The 27028-nt window shown below is 32.4% G+C and overlaps 2 protein-coding genes and 1 long non-coding RNA gene across 6 annotated transcripts; 2 read left to right on the top strand and 1 right to left on the bottom strand.

Moving 5' to 3' along the window:
* Window positions 1-1784: 1784 nt before the first annotated feature.
* LOC123691392 (mitochondrial inner membrane protease ATP23 homolog) lies at window positions 1785-5796 on the top strand. The gene is made up of 5 exons (XM_045635762.1): window positions 1785-2100; window positions 2207-2252; window positions 2412-2493; window positions 2959-3183; window positions 5469-5796. Exons 1-5 carry the CDS (start codon window positions 1875-1877, stop codon window positions 5661-5663), a joined length of 774 nt encoding a protein of 257 aa, XP_045491718.1. The 5' UTR covers window positions 1785-1874; the 3' UTR covers window positions 5664-5796.
* Window positions 5797-7718: 1922 nt separating this feature from the next.
* Window positions 7719-22538, bottom strand: LOC123691233 (gamma-aminobutyric acid receptor subunit delta-like). 4 transcript variants are annotated; one of them, XM_045635534.1, is made up of 10 exons: window positions 21887-22538; window positions 15369-15436; window positions 14169-14236; window positions 13277-13497; window positions 12678-12760; window positions 11616-11768; window positions 10239-10437; window positions 9470-9677; window positions 9094-9204; window positions 7719-8195 (listed from the first exon to the last, which is right to left on the bottom strand). In XM_045635534.1, the coding sequence occupies exons 1-10, from the start codon at window positions 21976-21978 to the stop codon at window positions 7977-7979; spliced, it is 1422 nt and encodes a 473-aa protein (XP_045491490.1). In that variant the 5' UTR covers window positions 21979-22538; the 3' UTR covers window positions 7719-7976. The 4 variants fall into 4 exon arrangements, with proteins under 4 accessions (XP_045491490.1, XP_045491492.1, XP_045491491.1 ...); XM_045635536.1 differs by having other exon boundaries at window positions 11643-11768; XM_045635535.1 differs by having other exon boundaries at window positions 13277-13494.
* LOC123691234 lies at window positions 18165-19146 on the top strand. Its single transcript, XR_006751369.1, has 2 exons — window positions 18165-18340; window positions 18582-19146. It is a non-coding gene; the product is annotated as an uncharacterized LOC123691234 (long non-coding RNA).
* Window positions 22539-27028: the final 4490 nt, after the last annotated feature.

Below are 27028 nucleotides of genomic sequence, written 5' to 3'. Positions count from 1 at the left end.
ACAGCTATGGGGTCTCACAAGGGGTCTCACTTGGGTCTCACACATTCTGTCTCTGATGTTAGTTTCTATCACAATAGTCAATACAATACTATATTTTACTTCACTTCGAAAGTTTTCATTTCAATTTCAATGTGAATCGAGAGTGGAGTATTATTATTAAATATTACCGAATACCGATGCAATATGTATGAAGCTACAGTCATGTACACACGGTACGTGTTTATAATAAACGTCTTGGAAATAAAAGCTTGCAAATACGCAAATTGCATTCAAGTTTTACTTGCAAAATATGTAAATTCCACAGAACAGTAAGAACATAATAGAAGTGCGATGTGGGCGTGGCCCACGTGTCACTAGTAAGGTAAGATCACCTAACACGCTCTCAGTTGTGCGCAGAAAAATATTCGAGTCGGTTGTCAGCTGTCAAACCTTATTTCCATATTTATTCATTATTTAGAGCGTGTTGTTCGGTATTAGAGTGGAAAAATGATAGCAGACGAAATAATATCAGCAATCGAGGCATTTCATACCATCGGTAAGTCTTATTTTAATTTATTTTAAATATATTTTATGTTACAACTTTGCTTGTCGTAATTTGTCAAAAATTTATAAAAATATTAAGTCAAAATGAACCTTAATCTATAAGAAATTAGTACTAATATAGATTGAACAGCAAACAAGACTTTCTGGAATATTATTGAAATAAACAAACGAATGTCGGATTAGTGATGCATGTGGCGCATATCGACAGTATCGATACTTTAGAAAAGACAAACATTTCAAATATTAAATTTTATTCTATTTTTCCTTAGCTTTCATTTGTCCTATTTATTTATAGATTTTCGAAAGAGCCTAATTTAAAAGAGAAATGGATAATAAATGCAACGTGACAAGTTAACTGGATGCCGAACAGCAATAAGCAGTCTAACAAAGGCCACCGATACATCAAACCTACGGCAGTTCCAAGATTTAAAATAATGCATATTTTCTGTTTGTTTTGTAAATATAGATTTATACTATTCTATTCCGTTTTTTATTTAAATATAATAATATGAAAAGACGTACTTAGTAGTAATAAACATACTCCAAAATGTGACAAATTATCCTAGATACTCATATAATAGAAAGAAAAAAAAAATGCACAAAAATATATTTATTTGTGAATTATCGATAACAAGGCTGACATCCCTTAGAGCATAGCATCAGGTTAATGTCAAGTTAATGTCATTAATTTAGAGTGACACAAATTTCAACCTTATCTTTATGTGTAGAGGTTCAAAGTTATATGTATTGAAAACCAACGCCATCTGTTGTGGAATAGCTGAATGTTTTCGAATTTTGAATTTCTGAGCAAAGAGAAACAAAACAGCTAATATACCTAGGGATGTTATACTAAAATAAACCGTAACTTGGTTCGTTAGGGTACATATTGAAATGCTGAATTTATAACCTAAGTCAGTTTTTACTCAAATTATGCTGTCCAATCAAAGGCATAGTTTACTTGTAGTGTACTGTATAACTATCGGTTTAAATGTGTGGGTTTGGCGACACTGGTTTTCATACTAATGATGACATTATAGCACTTCTATTATGTTCTTACTGTTCTGTGGTAAATTCACTTTATGATAAGCTTGTACATACATGCAGCAAGCTACGCCAGATCTATTTTACTGGCACGTGTATTCCATCCTTATTAAATATTGACATTGACATATTTTGATTGCCAATTGTCAAATTTGACATTATCAGCTATGCGGCTAGAACTTGGAACCATCTTGGAACTAAGAACTTCCATGAATAGGTTAGATTGGCCCATCTACGTACAGAATTTTGTGTAAGATTGTATAAATAATATTAAAATTTTACATGTAAATATGAACGCGGAAGCAACATCGCCTCAACCGGAGGCACAGGTGCAAGCAGATATGCTTAAACAAGATAATGGTGACCCCAAAGGCGAATCATGGGGTTATGATCTTTATCCCGAGAGAAGAGGAACATTTAAGCCAAAATTGACTAACATTTTAATGGGAAAAGAAGGAAAAGAGAGTATAGAAAAATTTAAATGCGAGAAAAATGTTTATCATTGTGTGAAAAACAGTAAGTATGCTATGTAGGCTCTTCTAGTCTCATAATAACTACTTTTGTCGATTTAGCCATTCAAATATTTTTTTTACTAATTCAAAATAATTTTATTAATTTCCAGGTCCTATTGTAAAAACAATGATGTCAGCTCTTAAAAGTTCTGGTTGGTTAGTTGTTTATATAATTATTTAACTGTTACTACTCTAGTAAATGTATCAGTTATGAACATGAATATTTTTACATTGTTTCTTGAATATACTTAAATATTTGTAAAGTCAATAAATTAACCCATGATTTAAATTTCAATTTATTTATTCTGATTTTAGCCCAGTTGATATTCGTAGACATATATCATGTGAAGTGTGTGATTACTCAGTGAGTGGAGGGTATGATCCTCAACTGAATCAGGTATCTATGCCATTATCTATACTATAAAGCTGAAGAGTTTTTTTGTTTGAATGTGCTAATCTCAGAAACTACTGTTCTGATTTGAAAAATTCTTCCAGTGTTTGATAGCCCATTTATCGAGGAATCCTATAGGCTTTATGTTATATTGCTAAGACCAATAGGAACAGAGCACTGCATGTAAAACCACAGAGCACAGCTTTATTATAATTATTGTCCTAATTGGATTTGTCTGATTTATTTTTGCATTATTAACATATCCCTACATAATATTTTTACTATAAGAATACAATTATGACCATCCAATGTTATTCTTATAATTTTTTTTCAATGTATATTCCAATTAAATATATAATGCTAATGTTTGCAATACTATATGAACAATTTAACGTTAAATAACATAAACACATATTATAATCTATTATTCTAAAAATGGTGACTTAATTCTATCAATAATGCTTATTACAGATAGTTGTATGCCAAAACGTGTCGACAAGAAAAGCAATGGTACAAGGAGTTCTCACTCATGAGATGATACACATGTTCGACTATTGTCGTAACCACTTGGACTTCAAGAATATGGAGCACTTGGCGTGTACGGAGATCAGAGCAGCCAATCTAACACATTGTTCATTCATCAGTGCCTGGTCGCAGGGTGACGCTTCATGGTTTAAAGTGAAAAAAGCTCATGAGGTATGTTAATACTACACATGGTATTTTTTTTTGTTATGTTGTATTAGTAGGTAGGTCATAATATTGGCCCTTTGATGATTAAATTAATAGTGAATAAGATTGATCAAAGTATTTAACCACTTGAGCCCCCAGCGGCCCGATCGGTCCACGACACAATAGATTTTCTATTAGTGTGTGATTCTGGGGGCTGAGTTATTAATACTAATTAAAAAATAATATATTATAAATCTAAAAACTTTAATTTGGTTAAGGCTGTATCTTTATAGTATACTTCATGAAACTATGTATTTAATCAAACTTTGCAATATTATATAGTAGAGCCATTTTAATAGGCAACATTTGACAGTTCAACAAAATTCAACAACGTAACCTAGTAACGACGACATAGAATAAAATGATAATTCGTTTTGTTAGAACTGCACATTTGCTTAACTTTTTTCAATTACGATTACATATTTATAATAATAATGACCAATACAAGTAATTTTAAGATTTCATTTTACTGATAAACCATTCTAAACATAATTAACAATTTCTGAATTGAAAAACTAACGTCGCTACAATTTTATGTCAATAAACCTTTTTCTTTTTAAATACCAGAGATGTTACCACAGAACAGTAAAAACTAATAGAAGTGTGATGTGGGCGTGGCCCACGTGTCACTAGTAAGGTAAGATCACCTAACTTGCTCTCAGTTGTGCGCAGAAAAATATTCGAGTCGGTTGTCAGCTGTCAAACCTTTTTTCCATATTTATTCATTAATAAGGACGTGTTGTTTTGTATTAGAGACCAAAAATGATAGCAGACACAATAATATCAGCAATGGAGGCATTTCATACCATCGGTAAGTCTTATTTTAATTTATTTTAAATATATTTTATGTTATAACTTCGCTTGTCGTAATTTGTCAAAAATTTATAAAAATATTAAGTCAAAATGAACCTTAATCCATAAGAAATTAGTACTAATATAGATTGAACAGCAAACAAGACTTTCTGGAATATTATTGCAATAAACAAACGAATGTCGGATTAGTGATGCATGTGGCGCATATCGACAGTATCGATACTTTAGAAAAGACAATCACTATAAAATATTAAATTTTATTTTAATTTTCCTTAGCTTTCATTAGTCTTATTTATTTATAGATTTTCCAAAGAGGCTAATTTAAAAGAGAAATGGATAAATGCAACGTGACGAGTTAACTGGATGCCGAACAGCAATAAGCAGTCTAACAAAGGCCACCGATACATCAAACCTACGGCAGTTCCAAGAATTAAAATAATGCATATTTTCTGTTTGTTTTTTAAATATAGATTTATACTATTTTATTCCGTTTTTTATTTTAAATATAATAATATGAAAAGACGTACTTAGTAGTAATAAACATACTCCAAAATGTGACACATTATACTATACTCATATTATAATAGCAATAATAAAAAAATGCACAAAAAAATATTTATTTGTGAATTATCGATAACAAGGCAAGATATCGACATCCCTTAGAGCATAGCATCAAGTTAATGTCATTAATGTAGAGTGACACAAATTTCAACCTTATCTTAATGTGTTGAGGTTCAAAGTTATATGTATTGAAAACTAACGCCCTCTGTTGTGGAGTAGCTGAATGTTTTCGAATTTGGAATTTCTGAGCAAAGAGAAACAAAACAGCTAATATGCCTAGAGATGTTATATTAAAATAAACCGTAACAGGGTGCGTTAAGGTACATATTGAAATGCTGAATTTATAACCTAAGTCAGTTTTTACTCAAATTAAGCTGTCCAATCAAAGGCATAGTTTACTTGTAGTGTACTGTATAACTATCGATTTAAATGTGTGGGTTTGGCGACACTGGTTTTCATACTAATTATGACATATAGCACTTCTATTAGTTTTTACTGTTCTGTGGATGTTACTCTAAAAATCGAAATCTGACATCTAGAATCGAATGCATTGATTACTTGTGAATAATAATCACCATAAATTAATAAATTCGATTGACAAATGTTACAAATCCGTATCGATTAATTCACTATAATCGATGTTTTTATACAAGTTACATCTCTTCGAAGATAAAATTGATAGACGTCAAATGTTGCCTATTAAATTGGCTCGACTATAGTTTATTTCCAAATTATTTCAAAATTCCATTTTCCAGTCCCTTCCATTTCTTATGATGACATGTAGATTGTAGAACATTGGAAATTGATCTCTATATAAATAAGTAATAAGCTATAAATTGTAATGGCTCATAAAATGCTCATAATAATTTTCTTTTCAGGATTGTGTCAAAACAAAAGCCCTGTATTCTGTGCTTGCAGTGAGGCAAATTGGCAAACTAGAAGCAGTTGAGATAATTGAAAAAGTTTTTCCAAAATGTTATAATGATTTAGAGCCAATTGGCAGAAGAATTAGACGAAATTCAGACGATATGATGAGAGTTTACAGAGATGCCTCATATTATGGTTATGTATAAAATATATATTTTAATTAGTCTAGTCAATTAAATTTAAATCATGTAGATATTAAATAGTATACTATACTGGTTAGGAAACTAGAATAGTAAGAGGAAAAATAAAAGCAATACTTAATAATTAAAATAATGTCTTTTATTTCATTATTTTATATATTTACAATGGGTATATTTTAAAATGTTCATTTTTATGTTCCGCAAGTTTCACAATTTAATACTTGGCAATGAAATGCAATTACAATGTCCCCAATTATTTCATTATAATTAAAAATATGTAATATTTGTTATGGCAAACATAAGAGTTGAACTCATGAAACTTAAAATTGTTCATAACAATTCGAGAATTAGCAATCTACTTTTATACAAAGCACTTTTATTGCAAATCTAACTAAAACTACTCTTTACAATATTGGTAAATAAATAATAATTGTTGTCATCAAATTATTAATTACATTCAAAGTGCTATTTGTGCATTGGCTTTGAAACTTTGAAATCATATTATAATTGTATTTTTTTAAATTTACTTTGTGACTGAGATAGTCTTTATATAAAGGCTGCGTCTTATGTGATGTAAAAAAGTGTATGTGCAGCTTCCGTTCGCCGACACACATGCACAAAAAGCTTCAGTGTGTGTTTATATTTTTAATTATAATCACAAGGCATTTCGTTGTATATTTATTATTGTTTAACACAAATAAAGTGGTATTATTTATTTTATACTTAAATTTATAATTTATAATCTGGATTGGACGGTTAGCAACGGACGGTTGTTATTGTGACTAGAATAAAATAAATTTATGTAAGTATCTACTATTTTTGATTTGACTTAAATAAAATTTAATTTAAAATATTCTACATTTTTAAACTACTCTTATTTTTAAGCTCATAATTTTGGTACAATTTTCTATACGATAAGTTTATTTCTTACTAGCTTCCGCCCGCGACTCCGTCCGCGCGGATGTCGGTCTTCGCGTGGATGGTTATTTCTCCATTTTGAGTACCTCTGTCAATAACATCTTATAAATATCTATTTGACCCATTTCCCAAATACGGCTAGGCCTATAATAATACGCAACGTGTGTTCGCGGTTCTATGGAACAACGTCTATGGATAAAACTGAAAAATTAAGATTAATTTTTTTCTACGTATTTTTCCAGGATAAAAAGTATCCTATTTTACGCCCAGGATAATAAGGTATAATTATACCAAGTTTCATCGAAATCGAACCGCTAGTTTTCACGTGATGCCTTCACATACAGACAGACAGACAGACAGACAGACAGACAGACAGACAGACAGACAAAAATTTTTTTAATCACATATTTGGGTTTGGTATCGATCCAGTAACACCCCCTGCTATTTATTTTTTCAATATTTTCAATGTACAGAATTGACCCTTCTACAGATTTATTATATGTATAGATAATATCTATTGAGAGTTAATATTAGATATTATAGTCAAAATGTTAATTTTTTTGACTAGCAATTAACTAATATTATGCAGGTTAATAAAAGTATGATCCAAATAAATTAATTCACAAATCTTCTTGCCATGAAAAGAAAAAAAAAATTAATAGCTAGGTATTTACCGTATTTATTAAATAAAGTCGCCTGTCACAAACAGAGTGTACTGTGTAGGTACTATATTATATAATTACAAACCATGAAAGTTTTCATAGGTACTTACCTAGGTAGGTTCCTATTCTTAAAACTCGCAGGTTACAACATTCTGTAGTGTCCATTAAACTTACTTCTAAGCTGTAATATACTTGTTATATAAAAATTGATGCACTAAAGACGTATCGTCAACATACGTAGGATAAATCTATGAATAGTAAATATTAGTAATTCTACTAGGTGCAATAAGTTTTAAATTTAATTGTAATCGGTTTATTTTTATTTGATTACCTATAATTATGATACTTTCAAGGTATTGTCTTCATCCTTATAAGATAGTCTATGAAGGTATGAGATATCGCTATTCTCTTAAGGTATCTCATTACCTTCTAGGCTTTGGGTACATTGTACCAATATGCATAGAATTATAAGAAGGCACTCTTAAAAAATAAAACTTAATTTATTATAAATATTACAGGTATCGAATATTTACATTTTGGGAGATAAACATTCTTTAGCTTACAGAACTTACAATTTTATGGACGATTTAAAATGGTAGGTACTACGTACCAATTAATATATTTACGTCATTTTGCTAAAGCAGAATTCCAATATGTACAATCACAACTTTGCTTAGTAGGCACTGTTCACAATCTTGATATGCAATTAACGATAGCACTATTGGTCCATGAACCTATGTCACCCATGCAGCGCTCGGTGCGCCTCACTGAGGTACGTGGTCCAGTAGATTACTGTGAAGAGTATGAAGCACATGGGAAAGACCATGAGAGCGTATCTGTCGAGGGCTCCGTGCTGCGCGCCGCAGAACATGACGCCGCGGTCGGCCGCTGCGGCTATCCTCGACCACAGGGTATTTGCTGAACCAGTTCGGGGCATGGCCTCCAAAATTGGCGAGTCCTAAAAAGAATAACAAATCAAATAATAAAGTATACATAAAGATGTAAAGAAGTGTGCCCTTACAATTGGGATAAGAGATGCGATTCTTTATTTTACAATTAACTGGGTATAATTTCTGACTGACTGTATTTGGGCCGACGCGACAGTATCAAATCCCGACGTGAATTTGTTAAATTTTCGTGCTGTCGAAAGCAATACCAGTGCACATTGTTTCTGATTTTAAACCCAGCTTTGGCATAAAAATCCTATTGGCAGATAAGGGATCTAAAGGAACTATACTATGTAACGTAATATACAGTAGGAGTTGACAGTGATCTTTTAATTCTAGGCCTGGGATTTAATTCTAAGAAATTCATATATGTTTACGCAGCAAATTCGTATAGGTACAGTTCACTAAAAGTGTTCGAAAATCTATGCAATTCGTCTAGTTGTGCTGCAATCTATTTCTTTTTAATTTAGCTGTGTTTAGCGATACCATTTCACTCTGTGCTGGGTTGGTGTTGAACACTTTTGTCATCTTTTACCTTACTAACGTGTCTCGTCTCACATCCAACCTTATTTCCTCTCCAACTTCTCCTTTCCGAAGAGGTGGACTAGAAATTTTTGCTCGTATAAATACCGATCTTTTTCTTTTTGCCTTTTTTATCGTGAGGGAGAAAATAATTACATATTAGAAATTCCGGATAACAACTTAATAACATGGATGGTTTTCATTTTAATTGACGATTCGATACCAATATCTTCTTTTGTAGACTTGCGATTTTTCTTCTATATCAATGGGATTATTTCCTATTTCTACCTACATTTAGTGCATTGTGACCATCATGTAATAGAATGAGGGTGATAATACATCTATGGAATCTACTTCCTAAGATGCTTGATCGAGTAAAATATTTACCCTTTGAATAGTTTGATGTGAGAACTGTTGTTTGAGGCCTTCATCTTCGACACTAAGTTGTGGAGAAAAAACGCCGCCTTGCGGTGTTCCGGTCACCGGCGTGCTAAGCCTCTGCGAATTTCACATATTATGATATTGCGTATAACATTTTGATTTGATATTATATTAAGTATTTAAACGGGGAAGGGGGACTATAATCTGTAATTAAATAATAGTCCAATGCTTTTTAAGCGTTAGGTATAATTGGTCCTAAAATTCCCGCCTTTATTAGTTCCTAAATATCCCGCCTAATATTTTGTAGTATCAACAACATGTAAGTATTATAAACTAAGATCATATTTCTTTTATATGGCTTTCAAAACGGGGCAATTGTTACCTGTGAATGATTCATATGTAAGGGTGGTGCAAGTTGTGCTGCAGAAGCTGCTCGTCGAAGGTCCTGCCTCCGGCGGCTCCAGCTCTTGTCGTATCGGATACCGAAGAGGACCACGAAGTACTCCAGCAGAGCGAGGAATACGAATATCGTGCATGAGATCAGCCAGACTTCTATACACTTCAATTCTAGCGCGTCAGGTGAGTTCGTGCTGGAAATTGGATAAGTAATAGGTATCTGTAGCTTTTGTCATGTTTTGTCGAATTTTATATGAACTTTAGAAGGAACAAATTATTTAAAATAGATGATTATTTTTACATTTATACGTTGAATTGCAAGAAAAAAATTGCATGTTCATATCTACCTAAGTATATCGATACGTAAGGAGATATGAAGGAGGATTGCGAGTAATTTCATAATAGCCTGAGCAAACAGCAATCAACTTTAAAGCTTTGCTGTGCGTCAAGTGGGGGAATAAATTCAATTTTTTAAGAAGGCAATTAATGGTATCGATGACGATACTTAAAAAATTATCGTTATTACATAAACACATACACAATATACATATATGTACATAAATACATTAGTCAATTATCTTCTAAACATAACATAACATTTCTATGTAATTCATTCTTGAATCTTGTATTTACATAAATATGATCCGCATAGATATGTTGTTTCGAAAGCCTTTCAAATATTACATACTTATATATACATTCTTAAAATGCCTTAGCTAGCTAGCTACTAGTTATTATTCTGTGCCTTAACTCACCTCACAGTATCGAACATCGTGACCAACGAAAGCAGCGTAGTGACCAGCAGGACCATGCGTCCAGGAACGATTTCTGGGATAACGCAGAAACTTCCCCAGGAGATTATGACGAACAACGATGACGGGAGGTAGCTCTCTAGGAGATACCCGCGCAGTTCTCTTGATAATTTAATTTGTAAACGTGCTGCTGAATGTTCACCTATTATAGAAAATACTTAGTAACATGTCTTGATTAATATGACCATGTATTTGGAGCAATTTTGACGTAGGTATTTGATTTAAGTAGATTACGAATACTTTATCTAATATTGCACATAAAATGTGATTTATTATTTTTACTAATTAGTTTATTATTATACTAATAGGTACCTACATGTACAGTTTTTAAAACGGTACGATGTGAACCGTCATTTTTTAAATTTGTTAAAGAATCTAGGTAAGTATCTATTGAAGATAGATAGAGGAAGTAGAATCAGCACTAAATCGGGAGTCATAGCTGCACAAGCTTCTTAGCAATAATTTTAGATAATAATGAATATTTCGTACTAAGTATTTATATGTTTATCTACTCTAACATAACATGCGTCCACTACTTTGTCTACTGTTCTACAGTTCATGGCATTATTGCTACATCTACGTTATACTAACATTTAACATTCATGTTTCTTTTTTCTGTGTACTTACATTGCATTAACACATTTATACAGTAGACCGTAGCTCTGGTAGCCTTAATTTAACCACTAACCACAGATATTAGAACAAATACCATGCAACGTTTACACTCACTTACACGCGAAGATAAGAAAAGTTTGGGTTAGTATCATTGGTGTTACAATGTTTACGTTTTGAACAAATAACAAACATGCATGCAATCTGTATTTACAATTATTGTATCTTCTTTATTTAATTAAGACGCTTCGCTCTTATTTCTTACATCAGGTTACTTCATGAGATGAATTTAATAAAAAAACTGACTAAGTATGAACATAAGTAAGTAGGTATCTAATAAATAGAGATAATCAATTTTTTTTATTTTTAAGTTTAGGTAATAAATACGCAAAGATCTGATAATTGTTATAAAGATATTCTGGCAATCGATATATTAATTCTCATAAAATAAATTAGATAACTTAATCAATAATCAAAAATAATATCTGGCAATTAAATACTAATGCCTTTATAATAAAATAGATAACTTAATCAATTTGTAAAGTACCTTCAGTTCCAACCTTTCCTTTTTTTTCTATTTGACTATTTGAGCTTTGCGTCAAGAAGTATCGCGGTATGCGTGCACATTGCGCTAGCGTTAGTAAATAGATACACGTTATTACAATATAACGCGCAAACAGAAGCGCAAAGCCATAAGTATACATTTACCTTCACCAAAATTTCGAATATGATTACTTTTATCAGTAACGAATGTGACCACGTATTTGGGCAGCCGGAACTCGTGACGTTGCTCGCCGCCCAGCCCGAACCACGGTGCGACCTCTCGCCACTCGAAGCGGACGTCTTCTGTGGTGTATTTATCTGGAGATCATAATTTGATAGGTAGTTAATTAAATATAAACAGCAATGCATAAAGTTTTCGCACGTGCTATCTACCTATAAATGACTGAAAGTTATTTATATTTATCGAAATGCTTACCTTTATAGAAATCATTTACTTCCACTATTATTTTATGTTATATTATAGAGGACTTTAATAAACATACTTTAAAATTATACATTCTTTAATTATTTATTTAACCAAACGTAGCGTTAGTGGTCCGCATTTTCATTGAGCGTGGTGCGTGGAACAAAATATCATAGCGTGATTAATCTGATTAATTTTTAATTATTTTACTGAATGACTTTATTAAATCACTCATAAAATACACAAACGCATATAAATGTGATATTTGTTTAATAAATAGGCGAAACAAAAAAAAATAAGAAGTAGGTACCTACTTATACAGGGTTAGTTTTCAATGACCAGCCAAAATTTAAAATTTAGATCTAGATATTAAACCAAAGGTACATTTGAAATATTATTGTCGAATAAAAAAAAAATAGCATTCATTTGAAAATGTCTTAAAAATTTCCTAAATCGTAAACACCGCCAGAATCAATGCACTTGTGTGCGTGCGCGCATCGCCAAATTTATGTGTGTGCTAACTTCTACCTATCTAGGTTGTTGAACTGAATAATTGTGCTTTTGTAATGTCCACACGTTCGCTTTTTCGTGGCAGACAGGAATGAAATCTAATTTAAAAAAAAAGTTTTTTTTTTCATTCGATCTAAAATGTTATCGATTCTGAACCATTTCTGAAAATTTGGCCGGTCATTGAAAACTAACTACTTGCCGCGTTTTAAAATTCACCATTGAAAATATGTGTGATATTTCATAATCATAACATGTTCTCTATAAAATTACATATTTTCATAGGTAATACTTACAACTACTGAAGTCTATCGCACAGTTCTGTACGTCTAATGGGTAAAGAACGAAGTCCATCTCGCACTTTATTGTTATTGTAGCACTGTAACATAAAACAGAATTAAATAATATTACTCGCCCGTACACAGTAAATCTGTGAAATTTCTATTCAAAGGAGTAGTAGTAGTAAAGAATCTTTAGTCCTAATCCTTTAAACAGAAGAGGACGCGAATAACATCCATAGACCTTATGTCCATGGTCCATAAAAAATATTGTATCACATTACGAGAGTAGGTATGGTAAATGTAGATAGTATAGAGGTATTATCACATATTAGGCTTGCGTATATATTTGGAAGCAAAAATATAGCATTTAGAATAATAATCATCGTCAACTGTAGGTCAGGAATGGATATTTTCAACGATTGGAAGTGTTAAATTTAAATCTAACCAAAATAACTTTATCATAATATGAACTGTCGCTTTCAGCCACTTAAAATAGGCGATGACTGTTTCTGATGACAGACTTACGTGTAGTGACAATAACATTTTATTATTTCATTATGGATTTTTAAGTATGATAAACTGCGTGAATGTTTAAAAATATACAACAGACGAACCCAATACTGACTGAGACGGTGCGGTTTGCGTATAGCCTTAAGGAGGCCATTTCTTGCAGTACTGAGAGGATCCTCATAGTCTGCAACTGCCAAATATACAAATCTGGGGTCCAGATCAGCTGGCGGAACTCCCATGGCAGGTCTATGAACGCCATGCCAGGTGGCACGTTTAATCGTAACTCTTCCCACGACACTTGTAGGAAAACATCTAACGTTATCTCCTAGAACAAAACAAAATTCACTTATTATGATCGAAAAGAAAGAGATGGATGGGTAGGTATTATTTAAAATTATTATTCTAATAGGATATTCTGTGGCTTGTATTTTTTTCAATTCATTTTTGAAAAAGTTTCCCGAAGGAAATGCTATTGCAAATTGTAAAATATAGGCAGTGCACATAGAAATCTAAATAACAAGACACATGCTATAAATTAAATAAAATGACAATTTTCAGGCATGGTATTGTTGTTATTAATTAAAATTTAATCCCAAAAATATCTTCCGATCAGAAAGTCGTTTTATGAATCACCCCTCTGAATTCCATAGTAAATAGGCCAAATGAACTATGTGTTTTACGTCATCAAAATATTAATACTCTTAACAATATTTAGGTTGTGTAGGCGTCACCAAATTTCACGTAATTGTTTGCAATGCATCATCAAATATTATTGAAATATAGCCAGTTCAATTGAAGTAAATTTATCACTTGCTATTAACAAATCGCGTTAAGTACTACGCGAGAAAAATATTGTGTAAAATTTTAGTGCACAAGTATAATATGACTTTTATTAACACTAATGTTTAATTATCACTACATTTTTTGGTATTATGAAATGTGTCTTAATGAGCAACATTTTTAATTAGTACATAAGTGTTAGATATGGACATGTACCTCTTTATTCTCGTCGACACCAGACACTCGGTTTACATTTATACCTATGTATACTGTAGTATTTTTGCCTGAAACATAAAAACAAAGATTTAATATTAAGTTTCATAGTAAGTTGCGGTTAGTTTCATTGATATCCATAAACTGTTGCATAGGTTGTAGGAATTATCAGTTTTATGGCTCTTGGTGGAGATATCACCGATACGCGCCATGTTCCATAATAGCCAACTGTAGGTATTCAGGTTTCGATGTTTTTACATAATCAATAGAATGTCTGTAAATTGATTACACGATTATGTTGTAATAGGTGATTTATCACAATATTAACTATATGTGTAGGTACAAACTTACATTTCCCATGAATTTATACACTCTAGTGTTAGTAAACTTACTAGCTTTGTTGTGGAAATTTGAAGACGTTCTTTCTTTTGATGAAAACTATAATATTTTTCGATTTAAGGGCATCTCAACAATTTTAGAGTGAATGATCTCTACGTAAAATTTATCCTTCCTGCTTCTTATCTAATATTACGTACATTAGATATGATACAAAATTTAATTTGGAACTAACAAAAGAAAATTTATTATTTAAACGTCTAGGGTCTGTCCTTCATTAACTATAGATAGAAATTCTAATACACATTTTCGTAATATGTTAAGCGGAAATTATAGTTTGACTAATGACTGCCTATGCTAACAACGTCTATTTTCCGCTGAATAATGTCCGGTCTTAAGTGGATAGCTGTCTGATTTAGCCCCATCATGAGAGATCAGCGCAAAATTAAAATTGCTAAAAATATCCGCGTGGATATAAATAGAAGGTCGCGTCTAAAGTAAAAACAAATATCCATAACTTCCTATCGTAGCGTTACCCTGACCTTTTTGGTGGGCTGAACGAAAAGTGACAGTTCGATTACTGAAAGAGTGGAATAGAGGAGACATTACTATAGCGTTTATTTCTTTACAATATTAAAATGTCCTCTAGCATTTTATATTTACACTTTTGTTATCATATTAAAAAAAATATGAGAATTTATACCTTAAATCAAAACAACCGCAATCTATAAAACCGTTCATTGTAATGGAAGGTTTCATAAGAAATAAGCTGTTAAACTGTAAGTGGATTACAAGTGTCATTGCCGTAACCCTGGAGCAGTGGATGAAAGGATTACACAATAGATTTAATAATAGAGAAATACTTACCAGGCGGAATGTTTCTGCTGTAGTTGGTTGGTAGCTGATACGCGTATTGGTCTATGTATAGGATCTGGCTGAAAGAAAGTGGATATATATAATATTTAATTAAATTATAATATTACCGTACACGATATAGGTGGACAGATCAAACTGGTTATATATTATAAACATTCTAGATGGCAAATCATGAAATCCTTTGAAATGGGAATGTAATTGAAGGCTCTATTAGTATTAAGATAATGAAAATTGTAGAGTTCACCTTTAAAAGTTAATATTATAAGTTTTGAATTCTAAGTATTGAAATTTTAATTTAAGATTGAAGCTCCATTCCTTTCTTGTTTTTTGTTTGTTGGTCTTTTATTTTAGCCAATACGTTGTCTATAGCAACTTTGATCTTGATCATAGTGTTATCAAAACACAATCAACAATTATATTTTATGGTTCTACTTCTAAAGCAAACATCTGAAGGTTCATGTATTATTATTCCTAATCATTATTTAATTTATAATCCATTATTAAATAAATGACTTCATTTTGATCTAACAATGTGTAGATAACATGTTTGTAATAAATACGATACTTGATGTGAAGTTACTCTTAGGTAAAACATATTTACGATTAAACAATTTCTGATTATGATTGTATTCTGGCAATCCATTACGCGGTTCCCTTGTATTACCGAATTTCCATATATGTTCCATATATAGAAAGAAAAAGTTTTAGTAATTATAGTTTTATTTTGGTACTACTGAACTGAATCATTTATATTAAATTACCTTATGTCGCAATTAAGCTAGTTAAATAATGACTGAGATGTTAAGTACCTACTAATAATGTAATAAGTATAAAAGATAAAGAAAAAAAAAATGATTGAATTTTTTAACAGGATGTGGAAAAGCAAGCTCTAGGGTGCATTATTTTACAAGGATATTCTTGTAGTAAAACAAGTATTCATAGTTGCAAATTGACGTGACACACCCTTTGCGTGGCGACCATTATAATTTCCCAACGAATATATGTAACTGCATTAGCTTGGAATCAACCTTGAGTGGTAAAGTGGGAACAAACTCATGTAGAAACTGTAATTGCAGCGGTCGGTAAATCGCATGTCTCGAACTTGACACGACTTTATACCTACCGCTTACAGTCTACACCTTAGGTCTACACGTTCTGTTTTACACGGCCCTTTGTGAAGAAAATTCTCGGTTGAGATAAAGAGTGTAATTAATACTGATGCATGTATGAAAATTGCGTATGGGCGTTGCTGAAATGATTACCTACTTATATTATTATCGAAGTATGAGGATGATAGATTACGATTAATATTAGTTTAATGCGTAGGTATGAGTTATGATACAGGTTAATTCATAAGTGGATATATTGAAGATGAAAAGAAGTCAGGCAATCAAAAAAATATCAGAGGGCCTTTCTGAGTTCATTAGAAACATAGAGCTACATTTACAAATGCTAGATATATCAAAAGCGAATAAAATAAATGTAAATTTGGTATTTCACGGTTACAAAACTATTGTTTGTACATGGAAATATCTCGTTTGTTAACTGAACCTCAGAGCATCGGGATTTAAAAATCATTTGGTCAGATAAATTTCATAATACATATTATATATTTGAACTTTTCGTAAGGGTAAATGGCCGTCTGGTTTCTGTAATCTGCCAGTTAGATATTTTACTTTCAGAGAATAAAGGCCAGATTTTCCAATTCAAGGCTTTGTTTAAGGAAAACTATAAAAGTTTAACACACAAAATCAAGTACTTGTTCCAAATAAAACAAATGGACTAATATTTTTATAATAACAAAATAATAAGACGAATCATTTGTCAGGAAAGGCGTAGGTATAAGAAATGTCTGCAAAAATAACGAAAGTCAGGTGGTTTCTAAAAATATTTTGCATTGCGTGTGTTATTAGCTAAGAGTAAATCCTTGCTTATACAGACAAGAAAAATATAATCAAAGCGTATGATTGTCGGCTCAATGGTCATTTAACAGCACATAAATGTTTCTCAAACGTTTTATGTGTTTGCCGTTGTTTTGATGTTCGGGTCATTATTATTAGAGTTTTTTTTTATTTGAAATGCCCTTAAGTTTTACCTCCTAGTAGTAGAGCATGTTTTGACATCAATTGGAGGAGAGATACATTAATAATGTCAAATGTTGGATATTATTAATTAAAGATATAATGATAAAGGTGTGTGGAACGCGTGTGATAGCTGGGATTAATGACGGCATTTATAATAGTCTCATGAAAAACACTTTCAGTGTTTCGTCACATATACGATAGACGATACGTGAGACGAAGGTAATAAGAAGGATGCAATTATGGAACATTAGCATTAAACCCTCCCAATTAAGTATGTTTAAGGTTTGGTGGCAGAAGAATTGAAAATGAAAAGAATTGTATACTTAGTATTTGTTAAGATCTTTAGTATTTGTTAAGATCTATCTATAAACTATATTTTCATATTATGATTCTTTATATCGATATGGGTAGAAATACCATCGAATCTGATAAGGCTTCAGTTAAGTCTATGGGGGTATTAATACTCTTAGGAGTATATGTAATTATGTACTTGTTACGTATATGCAACCTAACGTAATAAATAATTAATCTTATTTAGAGGCAAAAATAAGTCTTGGAGCACTGTTTATACAACAGTTTATACATAATATTATTAAGAAGTAAAGTTTGTTCAAAGTAGTTGTATTGTAGTATCAAATTTCGGACCACCAAACCGATTTTGACAATTACTTCGCCTGTAAAACTAGGGTAGACTGGGTACGATTGAAACAAAGGACGGTTGAAACAACTCGAATATCTCGCAAACCGTTGGTGGGGGGGTTAGGGGTCCAAGGGGAAAATGAAGCGCACAACTGTTCTAAACACGAACCACAATGTTGCGTCAATCTCCGCGCGCTTCAGCTGATTTTATAAGACCCTATTGTGTTTTTATGACCAAAAGTAAGTATTTTTGCTTGGAGATTTTTCCAATTATTGGCGTTTCTATTTAAGTGACAGTATTAAGTGTGCGTTTTTGTTTGAAGTGAATCTTGTGGAATATGACATTGTGACTAGTTTTTGTGTATCATTGTTGCTACAATTACTATAACTGTATTTTACCTAAAGTAGGAGTTGGGGACGGTTGAAACATTTTTTTTGGGTACGGTTGAAACATTATTTTAATTATTTTTTGTTTTTTTAGATGCCGATAGTACGTGTAAGAGAGATTTCGGGAAGACAAATAGACTTATCGAAGTACAAAGACGCATATGAGGAGGTGAAAACCGGATAATCATTGCGAAAAGCGGCAGAGAAGCACGATTATTCGCTTCTAAGGTAAATTCGAATGCCAGATGACTCTAGCGAGCAAGAAAATAAAAAAATGGGATGTAATAGAGGATATAACAATAGAAGGTATAATAATAGAAGGCGAAAAATCAGGAAGTCAGTATTTCCACTGACACACAAGATAAGGAAGTGATAAGAAAAGAGCAAGAATTAATATTGAAACGAACAAGAGCTAAGCAAGTGAAGAAGCGACTGGATAGAGGAAAAAGGAAGAAATTTGAAGAAGGAAAATGTCAAAGGAACACCATAAAAGCAAAAAAGAAAAATGTACAAGAGGAGATATCATCAGAAGATGAGTAGTAGGTACTTCGGTCTTGTTTGTATGTTACCATATTTAGAGAGCAGACCTTATTGTAAAAGAGTTATTTAATTATTGTTAGATTTAAAATAAACAATCAATAAAACATATTTTAATGCTATATTTTGTATTATTCGCGTGTTTTTCAACTGACCCCAATTACTGTTTCAACCGCCCCTGGTATGGGGACGGTTGAAACAAATCGGATTTATTTTTTTAATTTGATCTATTATTTAAAATTATACACCTGGAACTAAAATCACAGTGCCTATTAGTAGACAGATACATGCTCTTTTATTTAACATATGTTTTTCATCGCTCGGGTTTTAAAAAGCAAAGTTATGATCGTTTTAAGTGAAATTGTTTCAACCGTACCCAGTCTACCCTACTACTGTATTCGTAGGATGAGATAGAGTACATTTTTTTGTGTAATATGGAGTTTATTCAAGCGGAGCGGGAGTAAGCGACTATATTGCATAAAAAGTGACATTATCCAATGTATTTAGCGATTCGTTTGATAATGTTTTGGGTAAATGGTATGTGGCAGCCACTCAGGCGCTCCTGGCGAAGGTCCAGATTGTCTACGGTTTAGTTATAAAGCAATATAATTTAATTGTACAACAAATTACACATTTTTAAACAGTTGTCATAAACACGAACCCTTTGATCAATTTCACTTTTAAGTTGTTTGATTCGTTCAAATCTTACATTGTTGAGTGTTTCTTGTCTCTATTTAATTGATTCAAAAAAAACATTTTTGATCATATTGTTTAAGTAACATGTTATATTCACCGTAAAAATAACAAATACACAACAAGGAAATTAATTTAGGACCTTATAAATTAAACGAAACACTTAAGATAATAATTTACCTACTCTTAAATATATTCTGATATTTTGTAGACAACCAACATTTTACCCTTTATTTAATTAATAATAATTGAATGATTTATGTTTAAAATTAAATAAGTCAAATTACAAATGAAATATTATTATTGGACGACCGTACTATCGCATGAGATGATGCATTTTTCACGCGTGTAGGCACCTAGATCTGAATACGACGTATAGTATTAAATTATCTGTGGATACGACAGACGCAGTTGCAATGTTAGTTATTCAGAGCAAGGGTTTATTTTTGTTGTCACAGTTACCGCGATAGCTGCAGTATATTTGGGTTATAAGTGACGCACATTCGTCTGATGATTACAGCTAATTTTGGCATCTGTTAACTCTATTATTATCGATCATTAGACTCTTTGATTGGCATTTCTAACCTTGTGTTCTTTTGTAGAGCTCGCATGACACGCTTTGGGATTATAATTTACATTTATTTATAAAATCACATTTAATTGAAGTTTCTCTACAAAGTTTTTAAACGTGCTTGCTAAAAAAAGACATTATATGAACTTGTCTTTTATTACAGTTTTTGCTCTTGTAGTAAAAAAGGGGGTTGGAGATTTCTGTGTGAATTTGTGACAAATAAGTTAAAGTAATTGGAATCTATCTACATCAAATCTAAATAAGTACATAATAATTCAAAACTCAATGCACGAAGGTGTACTTCAAATGACTTTAAATGCAACTAATATAATAGTCTCACGTCAATTGTATATGTCAGGTTCAAAGTTCAACGGTCTATTTTTAACGATCGTCAAGTTTTAGTTTACAATAATTATTGTTCAGTTTGTCATCAGTTCATCACAAGCCGATTCAGATACCGTGATGATGCCTGTGCGTCATACTGACGTACCTTTGTAGTAATCTAAACTCTTACTGTTGCCAAAAATAATTCCGAACGGCATTTAAAGGAAAATATTGCAGCTATATTGTGCTGTAATGGGCAAGACCACTTTGTGTACAAAGTGAGTACGTTACTACAAATTAGGTAATCATTCAATAAGGTTTATTTCAGCTTACGTTCACTGCCTGTAATAAATAACCGCATCACTGATACACGCTTACTATGATTCAACTCTTGTTTTTTACAGCTATAACTACATACAATTATAATATACATAAAAATCCATTTACCTGTGTGCGTTGGCGATTTCAACTTTAAATTAATGTCGAGTTTTATAAGAATAAATGTTAAAGCCGAATTTAATTATGTTGATCGTAAATATCTACAGTAATTGCGTTGCAAGCTTTTAAAGGATATTCAGGTCAGAACGTTAACTTTCGATTTTTACTGAAAAACATATACTTCAGCTGTAATTGGCGCGTCCGGTAAATCTGTCACAAATGTGGCAGATCGTTGCACCTGGCCAAGCTCAGGCGGTTGGCGGTTCGTTAGTGAGATCTGTTTATGTCAACAACTAGCTGTGCCAAGCGACGCTGTGCAGTCGCGCAGTTTTTGATGACATCCAGCTCTTTATGGTTTCAATGAATGTGCATGCTTTTGTTTATATCTAATGCTAATGTTTTCATTCAACGCCCTCATATTTCACCGTTGGACGTTTTTATTTCGTGTAAATGGATTTTAAAATAGAATTTCGTATATAATAAAAGTTCACTCGAAAAAATGATAATAACTACAACAAAAGCTCTCGCTTATAACTAACGCGGTAACTGAAGTTATTTATATCATAAACTTTTACCGGAAATTGAGAACAAATCAAGTAACGACAGTTATCGCGACATGTTTCCTCAAAACATTCCCATTCGAAAGTGGTGACAATGCCAAATAAATCTGAATCTAACCGGCCATAGTTACAGCGAAGCAGCCACATCTAGTATTCGCATGTTTTGCGAGCCCATCTGAATTATTTTTGTAGCTCATTCGAGGTCCCAGCGACATTTGCCAGGTTTACAGCTTTTATAATGCACTAAATATGTATGAACGCGCATGTGCTACGAACCTTGCACATTCTAGGAGTTCTTTGTTGGGGGCGAAGGAGGCTCCTCCGCCGGGCGCGACCAGCGCAAGGAGGAGCATCAGCAGTATCCACATGGCGGGCTACGGGCGCGCGGGTCTGCGCCGCTCGCGCACTCTCTTATCCACAACACACACTCGTCTGCACATGATCAGTTCACAGATACATCACTGATGTCGATCGAGAACACGGCTCTTTAAAATCCACGGGTCCGAGGTCCGAGAAGCAGCGAGTGCGGCACGAGACTGACGATGAAGCCGGGCGGGCGCGGGCGCGGTCATGGGCGCAACCTTCGCTTCCGCGCGATCTCACCCTGCCCTGTGATGCGGAGCGATGCGAGAGGACTGCTCGCTACGCAATTTGCTACGCAGCCCGCGTTTGCAGGCATTGCGTGTGCGGCTTAAGCAATAAGAGCGCCCGCGATTTACTGACACATTTTTGTCCAGCATTGTTGTAGATATTTATTAGCACAGACATGATTCGGAACGATGTTCTATTTACGAGAACATATTTAATATTTACAGTAATTTTATAATGAAACAACAAACATTTTAATGACAACCAGGAGCTGGGTTGGTGTGTCGCGATCGCGTGACGAGCCTGCCGTGCCCAATCGTTAGACAACATTTGACTTTTGCAAACTCGAAACAACTGAAATAGACAGAGACGATTAAGTTGGCAAGTTTTTTCGGCAGTATTCACGTTGTGCCAACATCTTAACGCAGTGCGATGTTGATAAGAAAACCTTGCTACTCATTCATTTGCAGACATAAATTTCTTATAATTTTACTCGGAAACAAAATCGAATACATAAGGGAATAATTTTGAAGACTGATACCCCATTATTTTTAATATTAACCTTAATTATTTTAATATCAAAATAACAATTTAGTAGTAATTGGATTATGGATATAAATCCTTATCTTACGTTTTAATTTTAAGCACTATGTAAAATGTATGTGTGTATGATTGATGTACGTATCTTAAAGAATAAATATTTTTTTTAATTAGAGGTATAATGTTATAAAACAATATAAATAAAGTCCTTTGTTATTGTTATTCAAAATAACAATTCAAATGATTACTCTATTGAAGGGTTAAATAAATAATTTACACGCACATTGGAAACACTTAGCGGCATTCATGTGTTTTGTTAGACATTATACCATTTCAATGAAACTACAAATATTGTTCTTCGTTTTCTTAAGTCAATGTTTAAAGATTGATAACCTAATTACTAAAATGTATCGTAAGGAATTTTATCCATCTAGTTTTTAACTGGATTTCATAATTTTACTTGCGTCATCGAATGATAAAAAAAATTTTTATTTCATAAATAAAATAGTATAATTTGTTAGATGTTCTTCAAGCTTAAAATATGAAACTAATAAATAATAATAAATAGTACGCATTTGAAATTATCGCACGATAGTACTTAATATTCTCCATACATATTTCTATCCACCATTTCACTTCCTTATAACAATAAGGAAAACCTTATAACACAACTGGGTTCTATAAAAAAAAGACGACGACTAATTTTTATCATCGGTAAAGAAAAAAGTAGTCTATCTCTATACCAATTTTCTATAAAACGAGGTTAGATACTTATTCAAAACATAAAGGAACGTCAAATCGCCAGAAACATACTATAAACTTGCAATTATTTCACAATAACATTAATTAGAGACGCATAAATGCCCCTAGAGAATAGACTATAACACACTAGATTAAACGGTTGAAAAGCGAAAGTTCTGTATTGCAAACTAAAATGTTTTGAGAGCGCGAAATGAACTAAATATTTTCAGTGTCTCGGTACTGGTCAGCCAGATAAAGATGGGCCAAAAATAAATAGCAGCGTAGTTTTGTCGCAAATGCGTGAAGTGCGGCTACGTAGGCAGCCCGGGAGTTCTGTTGTGGCTATAGAGCGTACATTGAACTAGATGAGACAGTTGAAAAATAACACTTTTGTTTATTATTTACTATTGGCTAATTAGTAGCTAATTAGTACCTTTATTTCCAAAAGATTAGGAGTTAAGTATTTATTTAAAGTAAATCTTTACAATATCGTTTATATAAATCATATATCATCGTTCTCGTGAATCGTGACGTCTATACTCAAATGACTATGGTTTTGTAATAAGATGCACTTACCATCTAGTATAATATGTGATCTGTGGTTTTTACGTTTCCGTAAAGTCCGAATGTAATAATTTTCCGGAAATATTGTGATTAAGCATCACGCGAATTGATTAAAGTATAATTCTGATAAATGTATTAATTATGAAAGTAGGCATTGTTTTTTTACTAGCGACGTAACGACTGGTCATTGAAACTTGACCGATAAAAAAATTATTGTAGAGTCGTGACAATTATTTTAGGTAAAATAAAATACTTACTTTCTATAATAGTATGATCTTGTAAAATATTTTAAATTTGTCAAAGTTAAACTTATAGATACGGAATGGTATTATCTCGATAAAAGTGATTAATACCTACAATAGTCTATTCTTATTTCCATAAATACAATAAGCGTAGGCAATAGGAAAAATAGGAAGTAATGGCCACTTACGTAAATTTATTATTATTTATTAATTTATAATTTGAATGTTATAAAACTAAACTATCAGATGCAAGACAAATCTTATTTTTTGTGTAGTAAATAAGATAAATAAATAAGACAATTTGCCGGACACATAAGTTCTTTCACTTTCCGTGGTGTATTCAGAAAAAACAGTCTCTTTACTGAATATCTCCATCCCTCTATTAGTCAAACTGTTTTGGATCAGTCCTATAGGTCATAACTAACTTTACTTACCTTACCTTACTCCCCTTAGAACGCTAGAAAACTTTCAATTTTTTTCTCTTTCCTGTTCGAGTGGCATTATACTTGTAGAGCAATTCTCTATTTATATAACACTAGTGGTCCGCCCCGGCTTCGCCCGTGGTACATATTACGCAATAAAAGGTAGCCTATGTCCTTTCTCGGGTATCAAAATATCTCCATACTAAATTTCATGAAAATTGGTTCAGTAGTTTAGGCGTGATTGAGTAACAGACAGACAGACTTATACTTTCGCATTTATAATATCAGTATGGATTTTCATATTGATAATTATAAAAAAGTAAACTGTTTCATGATGTTATATTTTTTTTTCAAATTGCTTTAAAAACAAGTCGGTATTTCTACAATAGATTCAAATACATAGTTGCAATTAATATTGAAAAAATATAAGACACGGTGCATTGAACTCGCATCTGACCGTTTAATTTACTATTGAGTGTATCATTAGAATATAGTTTAGTGCTTTCAACTCAGTCCCAGACAACTTTCTCTACGTCACGGAAATGGTTACACGTCGGTACACGTGCGTAGGCCGTATTTTTTTTTGTTTGGCCGACGTCCAGGTGTTTTGGCGGTCTCTGTCAATGTTGTATTTATTAATACTTCGCATTGTTGCGCTTCTGGCTCGTCTGGACGTCTGACCTTATCAGCTTTTTTCGACAATTACGTTTACCCTATTAAATCGCATGTCTTGGATTCTAATTTCCATGAGTGTGTGTTTAAATAAATAATTTTATTATTCTTCTTAAGAATTAACTTAATATGTATGAAACTGCAATTTTACAATAAGTTGATACCTACAGCGCGCGAGGTAATCGGTAAACAAAACAAATTTTAATAGTAATGTTATTAGTAATTATCATACAATAAATAAACGTGTTGAAGTAAATGCTTTCTTTCTTTCAATAATTAAAATAATAGTCATTGTTTTTGTTTATATCCATAGAAATCTTTTATATCATTACTTAAATTATATTTGTTGTGATTTGATACTTTGCGTCCGAATAAGGGTAGCTACATTATATCCAGCCTACAATATTTTCAATCCATGCTACGGTCATGTTTTGTAAACATAAATTACTCCTGGCCTTTTGATCCCATTTTATTGCCCTTACTTCTAAACAAGATATTTAGGACTAATCGCAGAATTCCTTGAAGTCTATGCTAATTACACTGCACTCAAATACCAGGTACCCGTATTTAATGAAGGTTGGATAATTATCAAAGTAATAATTAATATGATCTAGTATTCATAAAGGACAACAATAGAATTTATATGTTTACAGTCTACCATTATAGAAGTTTAAAAAAAGATTCCTCTGCATAATGAAGAAATAAAAGATCGAAAGCAAATAAACTCATAAGGGTGATAAAAAATGCAAGAGCGAAGCCAAGATCGTTTCACATTGTTCACGTCCCAAATTTCACGACGTATTTATTTAGTTGAATGGTCGTTGCATTGATTGTTATTTGTTGGTAATTAAATTGAAAACCTCATTTACAATGTTCTTACTATTATTACTTTGCAAAGTGCAGATGTGCCGATTTTCTTAAGCTAAAAAAACTACCTACAGGGAGTACCTAGGTCCATTTTTAAGATCCTTCTAAAATCTCATTTTTATTTATCAGGAGAGGTAACCTATTTTTTTTTTTGAAATTTTGTATCCTGGCAATTATGTCGTTTTCACTAGAAAAACAATTTTTAATCTATGTTCAAAATGCGCGAGCAGATTTGATACGTACCTAACATTATTTGAGTGCTTGGACAAACCGTATGATTCTTTATCTGATTTTACTTGCGGGACAATTTTACTGTCCTTACTGTCAATCTATACTAATATTATAAAGCTGAAGAGTTTGTTTGTTTGAACGCACAAATCTCAAGAACTACCGGTCCGATTTGTTGTTTGATTGTTGGATAGCCCATTTATTGAGGAAGTCTATAGGCTGAAAACGCGGGTGAAACAGCAGAGCACAGCTAGTATTATGGATAAGTGTCTTAATAAAGGTAGAATTAGATGAAAATTGAACTAATGTTTATTTAACACATTATAATACACAGATAGGTACTACTGACGTACACTAATATTATAAAGCTGAAGAGTTTGTTTGTTTGTTTGAACGCGCTAATCTCAGGAACTACTGGTCCGATTTGAAAAATTCTTTCGGTGTTGGATAGCCCATTTGTCGAGGAAGGTTATAGGCTATATATCATCACGCTACGACCAACAGGGGTGGGGCCACGGGGGTGAAACCGCGCGGAGCAGCTAGTATACTTATAT

This window comes from Colias croceus, chromosome 4, assembly GCF_905220415.1.
Source record: "Colias croceus chromosome 4, ilColCroc2.1".
NCBI classification, from domain to species: Eukaryota; Metazoa; Arthropoda; class Insecta; order Lepidoptera; family Pieridae; genus Colias; species Colias croceus.
The sequence above is the reverse complement of the archived record's forward strand: the minus strand, read 5'-3'. Positions and strand labels throughout refer to the sequence as shown.

What these genes read in the sequence shown, in the direction of transcription:
- LOC123691233 (XM_045635534.1), bottom strand. Translation starts at nt 21,978, where the DNA reads ATGTGGATACTGCTGATGCTCCTCCTTGCGCTGGTCGCGCCCGGCGGA. An exon ending in CAGCAGAAACATTCCGCCTG is followed by an intron (nt 14,237 to 15,368) that starts GTAAGTATTTCT and finishes TTTATGTTTCAG; the next exon opens with GCAAAAATACTACAGTATAC. An exon ending in ACGATGTTCGATACTGTGAG is followed by an intron (nt 9,678 to 10,238) that starts GTGAGTTAAGGC and finishes TCCAATTTCCAG; the next exon opens with CACGAACTCACCTGACGCGC.
- LOC123691392 (XM_045635762.1), top strand. Translation starts at nt 1,875, where the DNA reads ATGAACGCGGAAGCAACATCGCCTCAACCGGAGGCACAGGTGCAAGCA. An exon ending in TTATCATTGTGTGAAAAACA is followed by an intron (nt 2,101 to 2,206) that starts GTAAGTATGCTA and finishes ATTAATTTCCAG; the next exon opens with GTCCTATTGTAAAAACAATG. An exon ending in ATGATCCTCAACTGAATCAG is followed by an intron (nt 2,494 to 2,958) that starts GTATCTATGCCA and finishes TGCTTATTACAG; the next exon opens with ATAGTTGTATGCCAAAACGT.